The sequence below is a fragment of the Acomys minous genome (genome assembly GCF_964271855.1).
Source record: "Acomys minous genome assembly, chromosome: 9".
NCBI lineage: Eukaryota > Metazoa > Chordata > Mammalia > Rodentia > Muridae > Acomys > Acomys minous.
In genome coordinates this window covers 25,986,147-25,999,910 of record NC_140490.1, presented here as the reverse complement: position 1 = coordinate 25,999,910, position 13,764 = coordinate 25,986,147, and the positions used below count along the sequence as shown (strand labels likewise).

The 13,764-nt window shown below is 47.7% G+C and overlaps 2 protein-coding genes and 1 long non-coding RNA gene across 6 annotated transcripts in view; 2 read left to right on the top strand and 1 right to left on the bottom strand.

Annotated features, from left to right (window-relative positions):
- The first annotated feature begins 2,124 nt into the window (after positions 1-2,124).
- On the top strand, positions 2,125-4,207 carry LOC311604862. The gene is made up of 2 exons (XR_014781711.1): positions 2,125-2,297; positions 2,391-4,207. It is a non-coding gene; the product is annotated as an uncharacterized lncRNA (long non-coding RNA).
- A 240-nt stretch (positions 4,208-4,447) lies between these two features.
- On the bottom strand, positions 4,448-6,572 carry RPL15 (ribosomal protein L15). The gene is made up of 4 exons (XM_084795043.1): positions 6,438-6,572; positions 5,794-5,975; positions 5,435-5,571; positions 4,448-4,804 (listed from the first exon to the last, which is right to left on the bottom strand). The coding sequence occupies exons 2-4, from the start codon at positions 5,963-5,965 to the stop codon at positions 4,499-4,501; spliced, it is 615 nt and encodes a 204-aa protein (XP_084651169.1). The 5' UTR covers positions 5,966-5,975; positions 6,438-6,572; the 3' UTR covers positions 4,448-4,498.
- A 48-nt stretch (positions 6,573-6,620) lies between these two features.
- NKIRAS1 (NFKB inhibitor interacting Ras like 1) overlaps positions 6,621-13,764 on the top strand; it is a 36,601-nt gene continuing 29,457 nt past the window's right edge. Inside the window, exons 1-4 of one of the 4 annotated variants that reach the window (XM_084795048.1) lie at positions 6,626-6,784; positions 10,065-10,172; positions 11,768-11,849; positions 11,934-12,009. In XM_084795048.1, the coding sequence (XP_084651174.1) occupies positions 10,079-10,172; positions 11,768-11,849; positions 11,934-12,009 (252 nt within the window). In that variant the 5' untranslated portion in view covers positions 6,626-6,784; positions 10,065-10,078. Of the gene's footprint in view, positions 6,785-7,507; positions 7,657-10,064; positions 10,173-11,767; positions 12,010-13,764 lie in introns of all 4 variants that reach the window. The other 3 variants (XM_084795047.1, XM_084795049.1, XM_084795046.1) reach the window with 3 other exon arrangements.

Here is a 13,764-nt window from a genome sequence, read left to right as displayed (position 1 = left end):
GAGTCCAATGAAACCCAGGGCTGGGGTGTGGCTTGGTGACAAAAAAGTTGCTTAGTATTCTCAGGGCTGTGGGTTAGATTACCTAAGACCATACACAACCAATACAGAAAAATTTAGGGGGCTGGAGAGATGGCTCAGCAGTTAAGGACACTTGTTCTTACAGAGAACCTAGGTTTGATTCCCAGCACCTGCATGGCAGCTCATGGAAATCTGACACATTCAGGCACGCATGTAGTATACATATATACATATAAGCAAAATACTCATAACATAAATCAATCTATAAAAAAAATTGGGCTGGAGAGATGGCTCAGTGGTTAAGAGTACCGGATGCTCTTCCAAAAGAGCAGGGTTCAATTCCCAACACCAACATGGTAACTCTTAGCTGTCTGTGACTCCAGTTCCAGGGGATCCGACACCCTCGCATACACACATGCAGGCAAAACATCAATGCACACACGCATACAAATTTAAAAGAAGCTGGGCGGTGGTGGGACACGTATGTAATCCCAGGATTTGGGAGACAGAGGTAGGCGGATCTCTGAGAGTTTGAGGCCAGCCTGGTCTACAAAGGGAGTCTAGGACAGCCAAGCTACACAGAGAAACCCTGTCTTGAAAAATCAAAAGAAAAAAATTTTAAATGGAATAAAAAAAAAAAGGTGGCACATACCTTTAAGGCCAGCACTCTGGAGGCTGAGGCAGAGGCAGGGGCAGGGGCAGGGGCAGAAGCAGGGGCAGAGGCAGAGGCAGAGGCAGAGGCAGAGGCAGAGGCAGAGGCAGAGGCAGAGGCAGATCTCTGAGTTCAAGGCCAGCTTGATGTACAGAGTGAGTACACAGAGGAGCAAGCAAACATATGTGACAGGTTACCAAGAACATAAAAGACTCATTGCTGGCTTTAAGATCAGGGTCAACCTGGACTATGCTGCCATGAGAATAAAGCAAGAGATAGGGTCTTAGCGCAGTGAAATCTCACGTCTCAGAGCCTAGCGAGTTGAGCAGCTCTCATCTATGGCTTCTGGAGCAAGGCTTCCATGATTATGTATAGTCTGGGAAAGCAGAGGAGTATATTATGTCTACTCCTGTCCTATTGGTAGAATAATTCATGTGACCTCTATAAAAATGTATGATGGATTGGGACTAGATTGGCTGAGTATTACAGTGGGGAAAAGCTTTGGTATACACGTGGTATTGTTTCTGCCACACTCAGAAGTGCAGAAAGAGAGGGTATTTTAAAAAGTCCCCTCATATATTGCTGGTGGGGGTTTAAGTTGCTACAACCTGTATGGAGAATAACTGGACGATGTCTTCCCTCCCCCCACCCCCCCCACCCCCCTGTTTTTCAAGACAGGGTTTCTCTGTGTAGCCTTGGCTGTCTTGAACTAGCTTTGTAGACCAGGCTGGCCCAGAACTCAAAGCCATCCACCTGCTTCAGCCTCCCTGAGTGCTGGGATTAAAGGCGTGCACCACCATGCCCTGTCTAGACAATGAATATGAAAATATTTTGAGCTTTAAGTTCAACTTAATTTTTATTTTATTTCTGTCTATGTGTGTATCGGTGTGGGGGGCACATGGACATATACGCAGGTACTCTTGGAGGCCAGAGAGGATGATGGATCCCCTGGAGCTGGAGCTTCAGGTGGTTGTCAGCCTGGGAAGGGTGCTGGGAACTAACTCAAGCCTTCTGCAAGAAACGTTAGGCAACTCAACCACTGAGGCATCTCTTCAGGCAATCAAAGTTGATCTATTTTAACTCAATAGATCAACTTTAATGTATCAAACAGGTAACCTTTCTGTAATAATTCAGAGTGGGAAATCTTAAGAATTCATCAGAGCTGGGCGGTGGTGGTGCACACCTCTAATCCCAGCACATTGGAGGCACCACTCACATTACTGAATTGCTGCTAGTTTGAGGGCAGTTTGGGATCCATAGAGGCTGCCTCAACTGGAAAGTATTTTTTTTCTGGATTGCTTGGGTTGTTTTGTTTTTTTTGAGACAGGGTTTCTCTGTGTAACAATCCTGTCTATCCTTGACTCACTTTTGTAGGCCAGGTGGGCCTGGAACTCAGCGATCCGCCTGCCTGTCTCCCCAGTGCTGGGATTAAAGGTGTGTGCCACCATGCCCCCTCCCCCTGCCCCTTTTTTGAGGCAGGGTTTTTCTCTGTAGGCCTGGCTGTCTGGAACTCACTCTGTAGATTAGATTGACCTCGAATTCAGAGATCTGCCTGCCTCTCCCTCCAAGGTGCTAGGATTAAAGGTGTGCACCACCACCATCCGGCTGGTAAGTATTTCATATAATTGTAGCACTTGTAGTGACAAATGGCTGTGGTTTCCATATTCAGAAGGTGTTATGTTAGCTTAAGGTCTTTCTCAAAATTTGAAACAAAATCCAGGAAACTGATTTGCCTGTAGGACAAAAATCTATGTGCACCTCTCCCCAGACCAGACCAACTGGATTTTTTTTTTAAAGACAGGGTTTCTCTGTGTAGCCCTGGCTGTCCTAGAACTCACAAGAGATCTATTTGCTGTCTCCAGCGCTGGGATTAAAATCATCCATGTGCCAGAAGGCAGATTTAACACAATGCTGGCTACCCACAGGCTTTTTTGTAATAAATTGTACTGCTGATCCTCTTGTTGGTCTCCCCAATGTGAGGGTAAAAAGTGTGCACTATCAGCTATGTGTGGTTTTAAGTACACAATTGATAAAATGGGATCAGTGTCCATACTTACCCTAAGTTGTGAGACCAAGAGCTATGAAAACTGGGCATGCTCGTAATGTCAGCACCCAAGGCCCAGAGTGATTCATTAAGAGGCTAAGAGAGAAAAACCAAGGGTGCAGAGGTGGGTGGATCCAAGTTCCAGCAGTTTGTGGTCTACGTAGCAAGTTCTTTCCCAGCCAGGGATTCAGACCCTAAGACAAACACCTTTGAGTGTTTATGCCTGCCTGTTATGATCCCTGAGCCTGGGTCAAAGCAGGGGTTAAAACTGTAGCCTCAACTATGGGAAAGTGAGATATATCGAGCCACAGCAGCAGTCACAGAACATCTATTAGGATTCCAGTTATCTCGGGAAAGATCTACAATGACTAGCTGAGGAACTGAGGCTGGCCCACACACACTTTCAGCAGCCCTCTGCGGAAGCTGACAGGCCTTTAGCAGGAAGTCTTTCCAGTGCCAAGGCCTGAATCACTGAGCCAGTGTCAGGCCCAAGCAGTTACCTAATTCTTAGTATACTATTACATTTTTTCCTCAAATGTTTGCCATCTCTAGCATTATCTTCTCCAAGTTTTTCACTTGCTTTGACATAAAAGATAACAAAGTCCACTTGTTTAACAGACATTTATTACTTTAGTTGAACAACCTCTATATACAATGATTTGTTTTGCTGAATAGAAAAGAATTCTAGGTCCCAAAATTTAGTCTAGTATTTTCTGGAAATCAGAATTATCCTTTTAAAATCTAAAGAGAAAAATCAGTTTAAGAAAAGCATCAATTAGATTTTTGACATCAAGCCTGCTGTTTAAATCCAAATCTGTGGTAAGAGTAATGCTAGTATCTATTTTTTTCCACTCAAAAAACTCATTGCGGGAAAATAGTCCAAAGTATGGCATAGAAATGAAACAATGTGGTATGTGTGGCCTTTGTGAAATGTCAAGACTGTCCAGGTAATATACCAGGGACCTGTAACCCCAGTCACTATCTGAGGGGAGACTGTAAACAATGGAATCATGCTGCCAGCCGTCTCTTATGCCTGGTCCTGGAACTGACATCTCTCTGCCTCCCTAAGTGCAGGGATCAAAGGCATGCACTACACAGCCACTAGAAGCTTCTTAATGGTTGCAATACTAACTTGTTCCCACATGGCAGCCTAGTTAATAAATCCCAAAGGAAATACCCCACCCCACCTTCGATCTTTACCAGCTTCAACACTGACTACTGGGCATCAAACCCACTCCAGAGATCCAACAGCAGGAAACTCCTTCCAACAGTTCACCTAGCTTTTCAGAAACCAGAACACTAATTACAATGTGGCTTGAAATAAATCTCACTTTTCTATGTTCACAAAACAGTTTGAAAGCCTCTTTCTACACATTTCTAAGCAATACCCAATTCCTAAGTTTATACTCAACAAACTCCCAAGCAAGCAGCCACTTCAGTGAACCAGATAGCATCACTCCAATAAGGCGGTAGGCTCTACCACATGCACCCAACACATCTAGGGCCAACCTCAGGGCTCCCTTTTATAGGACTTTACACAACACCACAGGGTGTAAATACTATATACTCAATCCCCTAAGCAGACAGTGTAAACACAGAAAGTTTATCAGAAACAAGATACACCACCACTTGTAGTCTTGAAACAAATTATTGCACTTTAACCTGTACACTTCCACAAAGCACTCATGACAACCTGCACACTAGTTTCAACAGACAACACCTTTAAGCAGACATGACTGTCCTAAATTGTTTATTGGGCATGAAGTTTACAAACATTACGTGTATTAGCGGTAACGGTGGAGCTGGAGAGTATTGCGTCTTCTCCAGGCTGCACGGCGAGAGCCACCAATGGTGTGGTGGAACTTGTGGCCCTTTCCAAGGCCTCGGCTCTTGCGGCCAGCAGATGTCAGCCCACGCATCTCTCTGTGTTTGTGGACTGGCTTGGTGATCCACTGGGTGTCAGGGTTTCTTCTGATAGCTTTATGGAATGGATCAATGAGGATAACCTCAAAAAATTTATATGTGGAATCTTCACCAACCCAGTAAGAATTCAGGACTCTCAGAGCCCCACAGTGGCGCCCAGCTCTCTCCTAAAAGGAGGGGGAAAGACCAGTCAGTTTTCTCTACTACTCACAGAAATTCTCTCAGCTTGGGGGGGGGGGTGGTGGTCATCAGATGAGCAGACTGAGGCAGGCCAGGTCCCCACACCCTAAAGAACTAAAGGCTAGCTCAAGCAACAGATATGCAGAAACACATCATCCCTTATTCTCCCTGCCCAAGACATGTTGACACCAGGCATGCATTTTGAGCACTATTCCAGCCCCCCCCCCAGCAATACACTATGCCTATTATACACGATTCAACAAATCAATTTCCAGCTTGTATTAAGGGGCCTCCTACAACAGAATGTAGCTCAGCAAGCCAAAAGAAAAAGTGAGCACTGGATATTAGCAAGGTCAGTAAACGTAACAGGAGAATGGCTCAACATTTATTGCCTTTCAAAAGCTTAGGTTCTGTAGAACTTAGTTCTTAAAAGTCCTTTCAGGATATATCTAAAAACTGAACAGTACCAACGAGTGACTTCTGACAGCAACTGCTTTTTGCCCAGGTAAAAGACAACTTCAGGCCACCCCATGAAGCTCCACTATGTCGCCCCCATTTCTTCTTGCCTGCCATCCCCTAAGGGGCTGCCCGGGAACCTGGTCCTCCAGACCACTTACCTCAGCGACAGACTGAAGGCTTCGGGCAAATTTTAGCTGGTTAACACCATGGTGGACAGGCTTGCCGTAAGTTGCACCCTTAGGAACTGGGCGTTTGCGGCCACCACGGCGGACACGAATCCTGTAAATGACATAACCTACACAAACAAACAAACACAAAAAAAAAGCCCCACAGGTTAGACTCAACTGAAGATTCTCCAATGCTTCCTTCTATCTACAAGGGCAGATGACCGTGCAGACAAATATTTGTGATCTGTGTCACTATTAGCTATGCTAAATGAAAAGATATTGGGGGGGGGGGCGGCATCTCTAAACTGGGGACTTCCGGCTTTCTGGGCCAGCCTTGCCCCATCACCCACCTTGCTTGGCCTTGTATCCCAGCCTTCGCGCCTTATCGGGCCGCGTGGGGCGGGGAGCCCTGTGCAGCGCGGAGAGCTGTCGGTACTGCCAGCAGCGGACCCTCAGAAGGAAGCGCATCACGTCGGACTGCTTCTTCCTCCAGAGCTCCTGGATGTATTTGTAGGCACCCATCTTGGCTCACCTTGGGAGAGGGAAGGGAAGAGGCCGTGGAGAACCGCCATCGCTCGGCACGGCCCTGGTTAGAACCGGTCCGTCCCTTCCGGCGCTCCCACCTCCCACGGGGACCGAGCCCGACTCTGCACAAGCGGCCGGCTCGACCAAGCCCGGGGCTTGGGGAGGCCGCCAGGGATGGCCGCAGCCGCCGTCGCCGCGGAAACCGGGAGAGCTTCGCGCCCCCATCCCGCCCCCGGGCTGGCCGTGGCCGGGCCTCCATAAACCCCGGGCCCGGCTCGGATCTCGCCGCCATCGCCGTCCCTCAAGCTTCCCGGCTGGCGGCGTATCCGCGCCCTCGCCGCCCCGCATCCCGACTGGCCGCTCGCGCGAGGAAGACGCTGCCAGGCCGTGCGGCCGCCGGGGCCGGATGGCTACCGGCCAGCGCGATTCGCGACGGATACAAACGCAACCAACCACCCGACCTGCCTACCTGATGGCCGCCGCCAGAGGAAAGGAAGAAGCCTCTCTCCCACAATCCCTTTTGTGGCTCCTCCCCCACCTCGGCGGCCCTCCTTCCGGTGGGGCGGGGTTGCCCCCCACAGTGCCTCTTGGGATATGTAGTTTCAAGAGCCAATGTGGTGGGCGGAGTCAGGCTGGCCTGCCCACCGCTTCCGGATGCCCTCCCAGCTCGCTGGCTCTCAGGTTAGAGCCGCTGGGTCTGTCCGCGCTGGTTACCGGTGCGGGTCCCCGGGAAAGCGGGTCGGGGACGGGCTCCGGCGGGGCGTCCGCGGACTGCGTTGAACGGCGTGCCTCTGTCTCACTGCTCCGCAGTGTCAGGTTGGTATCAGGCTCCTCGCCCCCGTGACCGTGCAGCAGTTTCCCGGACGGACGGCCCCCCGGCGTGTGCGGAGGCAAAGCGGCTGCACGCGTGGGCTCCGCGCGTGTCCTTGAGGCCAGCCCGGGGACCTGCGTGAACCAGGCCGAGTGGGTGGACTCTGGCGCCTGTACCCCTCGGGCTTTTCCTTCTGTGGATGGGAGCCGGGAGGTGCTAACGTCAGAACTCGGGGGCTTTATTTTGGTTTTGGAATACCAAATTGTTCATTTGCCAAGAGCTGTACCAGGAAAAAAAAATGCCCAGGATGCTGTTTTCTGCATTGCGTTCTATATTGAGAAATAATGGAGTTTCTGCAGCTCCAGAATTTTCTTTTTTTTATACAGTCGTGAGGTTTTAATAAAGACTACGCTTTTTTTTTTTTTTTTTTTTTTTTTTTTTTTTGGTGTGTGTGTGTGTGTGTGTGTGTGTGGCCAAGGTTGGGGGAATCATGTTTATTTTTGGCTCTGTTCCTCTTTTAGGATGAGTAACAGCTTTAGCATTTTAAGAGTCCTCAACTAGTCTTGTTTTAAAATTCAACGTATATCTGTTGTGCCGGTGTCGAGTACCCCAAGAATCTCTAGGAGGTAATAGCATGAAAGATCTTTATCACAGCTCGAGCCGGCCTTGGAGGCGACCCCTGCTCCGGTTTGTGGGTTTTTCTTTAAATAGGTCCTTTTCCCTTCTAGCGTTCCTAAAGTGGGGAACTTGTCAAGTACTTATCGGCAAAGATACATGAGGGGCTCTGGTGTCCTAAGGTGACAGGCTGCAGAGCACGTGCCAAGAGCACCAAGGCTCCAACTTTCTTTTGATCTCCTTGGTTCATCTCTTCGCTGAGAGGAGTGTCGCGTTTGGATTTTTAGCTGAAGGTCCAGTCTGGCCTTCCTAGTAGCCATATCTCGTTTGGGCAGGGAGTGAATGTGGCTAGGTCGGCCCGGCCCTCTCTGCAGGTGTTCCCCCGGCCTTTAAGCCGATTTTTTGAAACCTTGCCTCAGTCTCTCAATACTTTTTAGTATTTGCGGAAGCAGTCTCAGCTGTTGGCGATGCAATCACACACGTGCAAGTTCTCCCTTGGGAGAAAACGTTAATACTAAGCTATGTGTTAAGTTTGGTGCCAAGTGCAAAGGACACGCATCGAGGGACTGAAGAGGTGTGGAGTGGTAGAGTGACAGTTAGTCTAGTGTCCCAGGAGGGGGACCTACTTCAGCTGAGCCCATGTTGGTGGGGGGGAGCCTTTTTCACTCTTTTTCTCTTTTAAGCAAATCTGGTGGGAGCTTGCAAGTTAGGACGGAGTGCTCAGGATAAGTGGTTTAGAAGAGTCTTATCATTTTTCTTAAAAGATTTCTTTTTAAACCGGGCGATGGTGTCACACACCTTTAATCCCAGCACTCGAGAGGCAGAGGCAGGTGGATCCCTGTGAGTTCAAGGCCAGCCATGTCTACAAAGCAAGTCCAGGACAGCCAAGGTTACACAGCTAGACAGAGAAACCCTGCCTCGAAAAACCAAAAAATAAAATAAAATAAAAAATAAATTTCTTTTTAAGCTGGTGGAGGGTAGTGGTGGTCTGCACCTTTAATCCCATCACAGAGGCAGATCTCTATTTGAGGCGAGCCTGGTCTACAGAGTGAGTCCAGGACAGCCAAAGGCTACACAGAGAAACCCCTGTCTTGAAAAAAAACCACAAACAGATTTATTTTTAGTTTATGTGTGCCTGCATGTATGTATGTGAGCTGCGTGCATACCTGGTACCCACTGAGGTAAGTAGAGCCCCTGGAACAGATGGGTGGAAACTTCCAAGTAGGTGCAAGGGAACTGAGCCCAGGTACTCTGCTAGAGCAGCAAGTGCTCTAACTCCTGAGCCGTGGGCATCAGAAACCAAGCTTCCAGGACTTGAGCTGGGGTAGGGACGGCTGAGATAAATGGCTAAGTGACAAGGCAGAAGCATACCAGGGCCAAGAGAAAACAGCAAGCAGAGTCAAACCCAGGGAGCCAGGGGAGCCCTGGGCGAGGCTTGCTATGTGGACAAGGTTGGCCTCCCACCTGCATACACCCTCTGCTGTTCCCTCCAGTGAAGGAGTTGTGCTCGCTTCGCCTGGCCTCCATTGTCAGACATTTTTTTGTTTGGTTGGTTTGGTTTTTTTGAGACAGGGTTTCTCTGTGTAGCCTTGGCTGTCCTAGACTCACTTTGTAGACCAGGCTGGCCTCGAACTCACAACAACCCGCCTGTCTCTGCCTCCCGAGTGCTGGGATTAAAGGCATGCACCACCACTGCCCGGCCATTACAATACATTTAATGGCTCAAATAAAAGCTGTCATTCTGTAGTTTGTAGAGCAGAAGTGTCAGTAGGTGGAAATCACGGTGTCAGGAAGTACAGCAGCCCAAGGCTGCCTGCATGCTTAAGCTCTTGGCTTCTTTCGCCTTCTTGTCAGTTGTTCCCTGACCTCTTAAAACTTCTCTCACAAATACACTTGTGATCAGATCACCACCCAGTCTTGATCTGTTACCTCAAGGTTAATTCAGTCACATATGCAAAAATCTTTTTTCTCTATCTTTTTTGTTTTGTTTTTTTGAGACAGGGTCTCTGTAGCCTTGGCTGGCCTTGAGCTCAAAGAGATCCGTCTGCCACCACCACCGTGTTACAAAAATCCTTTGAAAGTAACATCTCAAAAAAAAAAAAAAAAAAGAAAAAAAAGAAAAAAGAAAAAAAGAAAAGAAAGAAAGAAAGTAACATCTCAAAGGGTCCCAGGGCTAGAATGGGAGTAACTTTGGGAGACCGTTTCTATGAAAAGTGGAGAGTGGGAGAGATGGCTCACTGGTTTAGAGTACTGTCTGCTCTTCTAGAAGACTCTTGTTCCAAGTCCCACATGGCAGTCTACAGCTCTCTGTAACTCCAGTCCCAGGGGCTCTGATGTAGGTGCGCAGAATTGAACTCGGGTCCTCTGCAAGAGCAGCCAGTGTTCTTAATCACGGAGCTATTTCCTATGGTTTTACCTCCCAAGTACTGGGATTAAAGGCTGTGCCACCATGCCTGGCATGTGTTGGAAATTGAACCTGGGTCCTCTGGGAGAACAGTTTAACCTCTGAGCCGTCTCTCCAGCCCTACAATTTGACCCTCCCACCTCCACCCCAGGGCTTCTCTGTGTAACAACCCTGGCTGTCCTTTGTAGACCAGGCTGACCTAGAATTCACAGAGATCTGCCTGTCTCTGCCTGCCCAGTTTTAAAGTCCCTCTGTTCGCTCCACAGTGCTGTCCGAGAAGATGGGAAAAGGCTGCAAGGTCGTCGTCTGTGGGCTGCTGTCTGTTGGGAAAACTGCGATTTTGGAGCAGCTCCTTTACGGGAATCACACTATTGGTAAGCTTGTCTTTCTTAGTTTCCCTCTAGACTCTGGGCCTGGTGGGAGACGCTGCTGCTCTTGCTAACTTGGCATAAAAGGAGAATAGGTAGGGAACAGGAAATTAGTTTTTGTTGAATTTCAGCAGTGCTTCATAAACATTATTTAACAGGTCAGAAAGTGGTAGGTAGACATGAGTAATTTTAAGTGGGATACTGTTTATCTGCATCAAAAGGGGGGCTAGGAACCATAGGGTCTCCAAGGTGGTAATGTCAAGTGATGACATTCTCAAAGTGCAGCGACCTTTTTTTTTTTTCTCTCTTCCAGACAGGGTTTCTCTGTGTAGCCTTGGCTGTCCTAGATTCAACCTTGTAGACCAGGCTGACCTTGAACTCATAGTGATCTACCCGCCTCTGCCTCCTGAGTACTGGGATTAAAGGTGTGCGCCACCACGTCCAGCCTGTGTGTGTGTGTGTGTGTGTGTGTGTGTATTGCTGTATCATGCTGCTGTATCGGTTTAAAAATGAAGAAATGGCTGTTTGCTACAGTGTGACCTAGTTTTATAAGTTGGGATTATCTCATTTATTGCTTTGATGAGTAAACGATTTCCTATTTCTGTATCACACTGCATGTGATGGTGCTCTGCAGAACTGCAGAGGTGAAAAGATGGTGTTTCTGGCTTCGATGAGGTCATGACTTTGATAAAGAGGAAGATACACAGGTTAAAGTGAATGTAAGTTTATGTAAGATTTGTAAATACAGGTCTTCAGAGTATTTCTTTCTGGTAGGCAGCACATTTTTATCTTTTACTAATCATTTTGGTGATCTTTGTTTCTTTTTTTCTTTGGTTTTCTGAGACAGAATTTCTCTATATAGTCCTAGCTGCCTTGGAACTCATCCGTATACCAGGCTGGCCTTGAACTCAGAGACTGCCTGCCTCTGCCTCTCCAAAAACCAGGAGTGTAGGCATGTGCTGCCACCACCACCTGGCCAAGAAATAATTTTTTTTTAAGATTAAGAAAATTCTAGGGCGTTTGTGTAGGGAGGTGGCATGTTCAAGGTTAAAAGGGGGGCCATGAGTTCTCTCCTACTTGTTAGTGGGTCCCAGGAATTGAACTTCATCACCAAGGGTGAGATGGTCCAAAAGATAGTAATTTTGAAGAAATGTGGTTAGTACATATGGTGCATGGGAAACCTAGAGAGCCAGCCACGGAAGGACAGGGAACTAGGGAACAATGGATCCTGGTTCTTTTTTTGAAATAAGGTCTCAGCTGGGCGGTGGTGGCGCATGCCTTTACTCCCAGCACTTGGGAGGCAGAGGCAGGCGGATCGCTGTGAGTTCGAGGCCAGCCTAGTCTACAAAGCGAGTCCAGGATAGTCAAAGCTACACAGAGAAACCCTGTCTCGAAAAACCAAAAAAAAAAAAAAAAAAGAAAGAAAGAAAGAAAGAAAGAAGGAAAGAAGATGTCACTGTGTAGCCTTGCCTGGCCTGGAATTGATAGAAATTCACCTGTCTCTGCACCTGCCCCCACCCCCACCCCCACCCCCACCCCCAGTGCTGGGATTAAATGTCTGAGCCACCATGCCCAGCTGACCATGGTTCCTTTTAATGCAGGAATGGAAGACTGTGAGACAATGGAAGACGTGTACATGGCCTCAGTGGAGACGGACCGTGGGGTAAAGGAACAGCTCCACCTGTACGACACCCGAGGCCTGCAGGAAGGTGTGGAGCTGCCGAAGCATTATTTCTCCTTTGCTGATGGTTTTGTTCTTGTGTACAGTGTCAATAACCTTGAATCCTTTCAAAGAGTGGAGCTTCTGAAGAAAGAAATTGATAAGTTCAAAGACAAAAAAGAGGTAAGTGGCTCTTTAGAGACCAGGTGCCCAGTCTAACCCTGTTAGGATCAGTGTGCATTTTGTGTAGCTCACACGTTAAAGTCATAAAGTCCTGCAGGCTCTACATTCATGGTGTGCAGGACTGACTCAGCCCATTCAGCAAGGAACTGGCTTTCTGCCTCCTGCTTAGTTTTCCTCTATACAAGGTGCCTTCCCTAGTGCCCTACTTCAGGTCCTGCATTAGCTCAGTTATGTGGGAAATGTCTCTGGTCACCTTCAACCTAAAAAACCACACCCGCACAAACTTAGTAAGTAGTCACCAGCTCTTACCTATTTGCCAGTTTCTTCTGCTTGGAATCTTTTTTTGCTTTGTTTTTTGAGACAGAGTTTCTGTGTGTAGCCTTGGCTGTATTCGCTTTGTAGATCAGGCTGGCCTGGAACTCAGAGATCTGCCTGTCTCTGCCTCCTGAGTGCTTGGAATCTTCTAATCACAGATCTTCTCTCCACTTTGACTCAGCTCAGTCATCAACCTCAGAGCCATATAGCACCCTGGCTAATAGCCCTGCTAGATTGTCTCATCCCAGACTCTTATATTTTACATATGAGCTTTTTGTTTGTTTGTTTGTTTTGGTTTTTTGAGATATATTTGTTTTTTGAGACAGGGTTTTTCTGTAACAGCTTTGGCTGACCTATATCGTTTTATGAAGACTAGGCTAGCCTCGAATTCTCAGAGAGTACCTGCTTCTGCTTCCTGAGTGCTGGGATTAAAGGCATGTGCCACTACACCTGGCTGACTTGCCATCTTTTAAAAAATGTTATGGTAACGACTTACCTTATTTTTAATTATGTGTGTGAAGGGAGGTGAAGCAATTATATACACATGAGTGCAGGTGCCTGTAGAGGCCAGAAGAGGGCATCAGGTCTTCTGGGGCCAGAGCCACGAGCCACCAATGTGCCCGTGTCCTCTATGAGAGTGGTATGTGCTCTCATCACTTAGTGATGTTTCCAGTCCTGAAGTTGAACATTTTTAATTTCCTTTTTAGTGGATGTGTAGCCTTGGCTGGCCTATAACTTTTTATGTAGACCAGGCTGACCCTGACTCAGAGATCCACCTGTCTCTGCCTCCTGAGTTCTGGGACTAAAGGCATGCGCCACCACACTTGGCCATTAACGTGGTCATTTTGGCTACTGTGCTGACAATAGACATTTAGAGAACAAGGCAAGAAGGAAGCCAGTGAGCAGGAGAAAATCCAAGGGGTAAGTCAGGTGTCCAGAAAGCAAGTGAAGTCAGCACTTAGAGAGAGTAGAAAGCAGCCCACTGTCAAGTTCTCCAGGTGTATCAGAAAGGCTGGGGGTTAAGAGTTAGTGGGTGGGGGCTGGAGAGATGGCTCAGTGGTTAAGAGCACTGGCTGCTCTTCCAGAGGTCCTGAATTCAATCCCCAGCAACCACGTGGTGCCTCACAACCATCTATAATGAGATCTGGTGCCCTCTTCTAGCATGAAGGTGTACATGCAGGTAAAACACTGTATACATAAACAATAAATCTTAAAAAAAAAAGTTAATGGGTCTTTAATACATGGAAGTTAGGCCAAACACTACTGAACTAATGAGAAGTGCCCTGATTGGACAGTAGGAAAATAAACCGGTAGCTCTTTGAATAGTTTTGCTGGAGAAGGACATGGCATTAAAAGTAGTTGCTTAGATAACAGGTGGAAAGGAGTGATGGCATGGCACTCATCCTTGTCCAGGTAGAAAGGATGGATGGTTCTAGAACT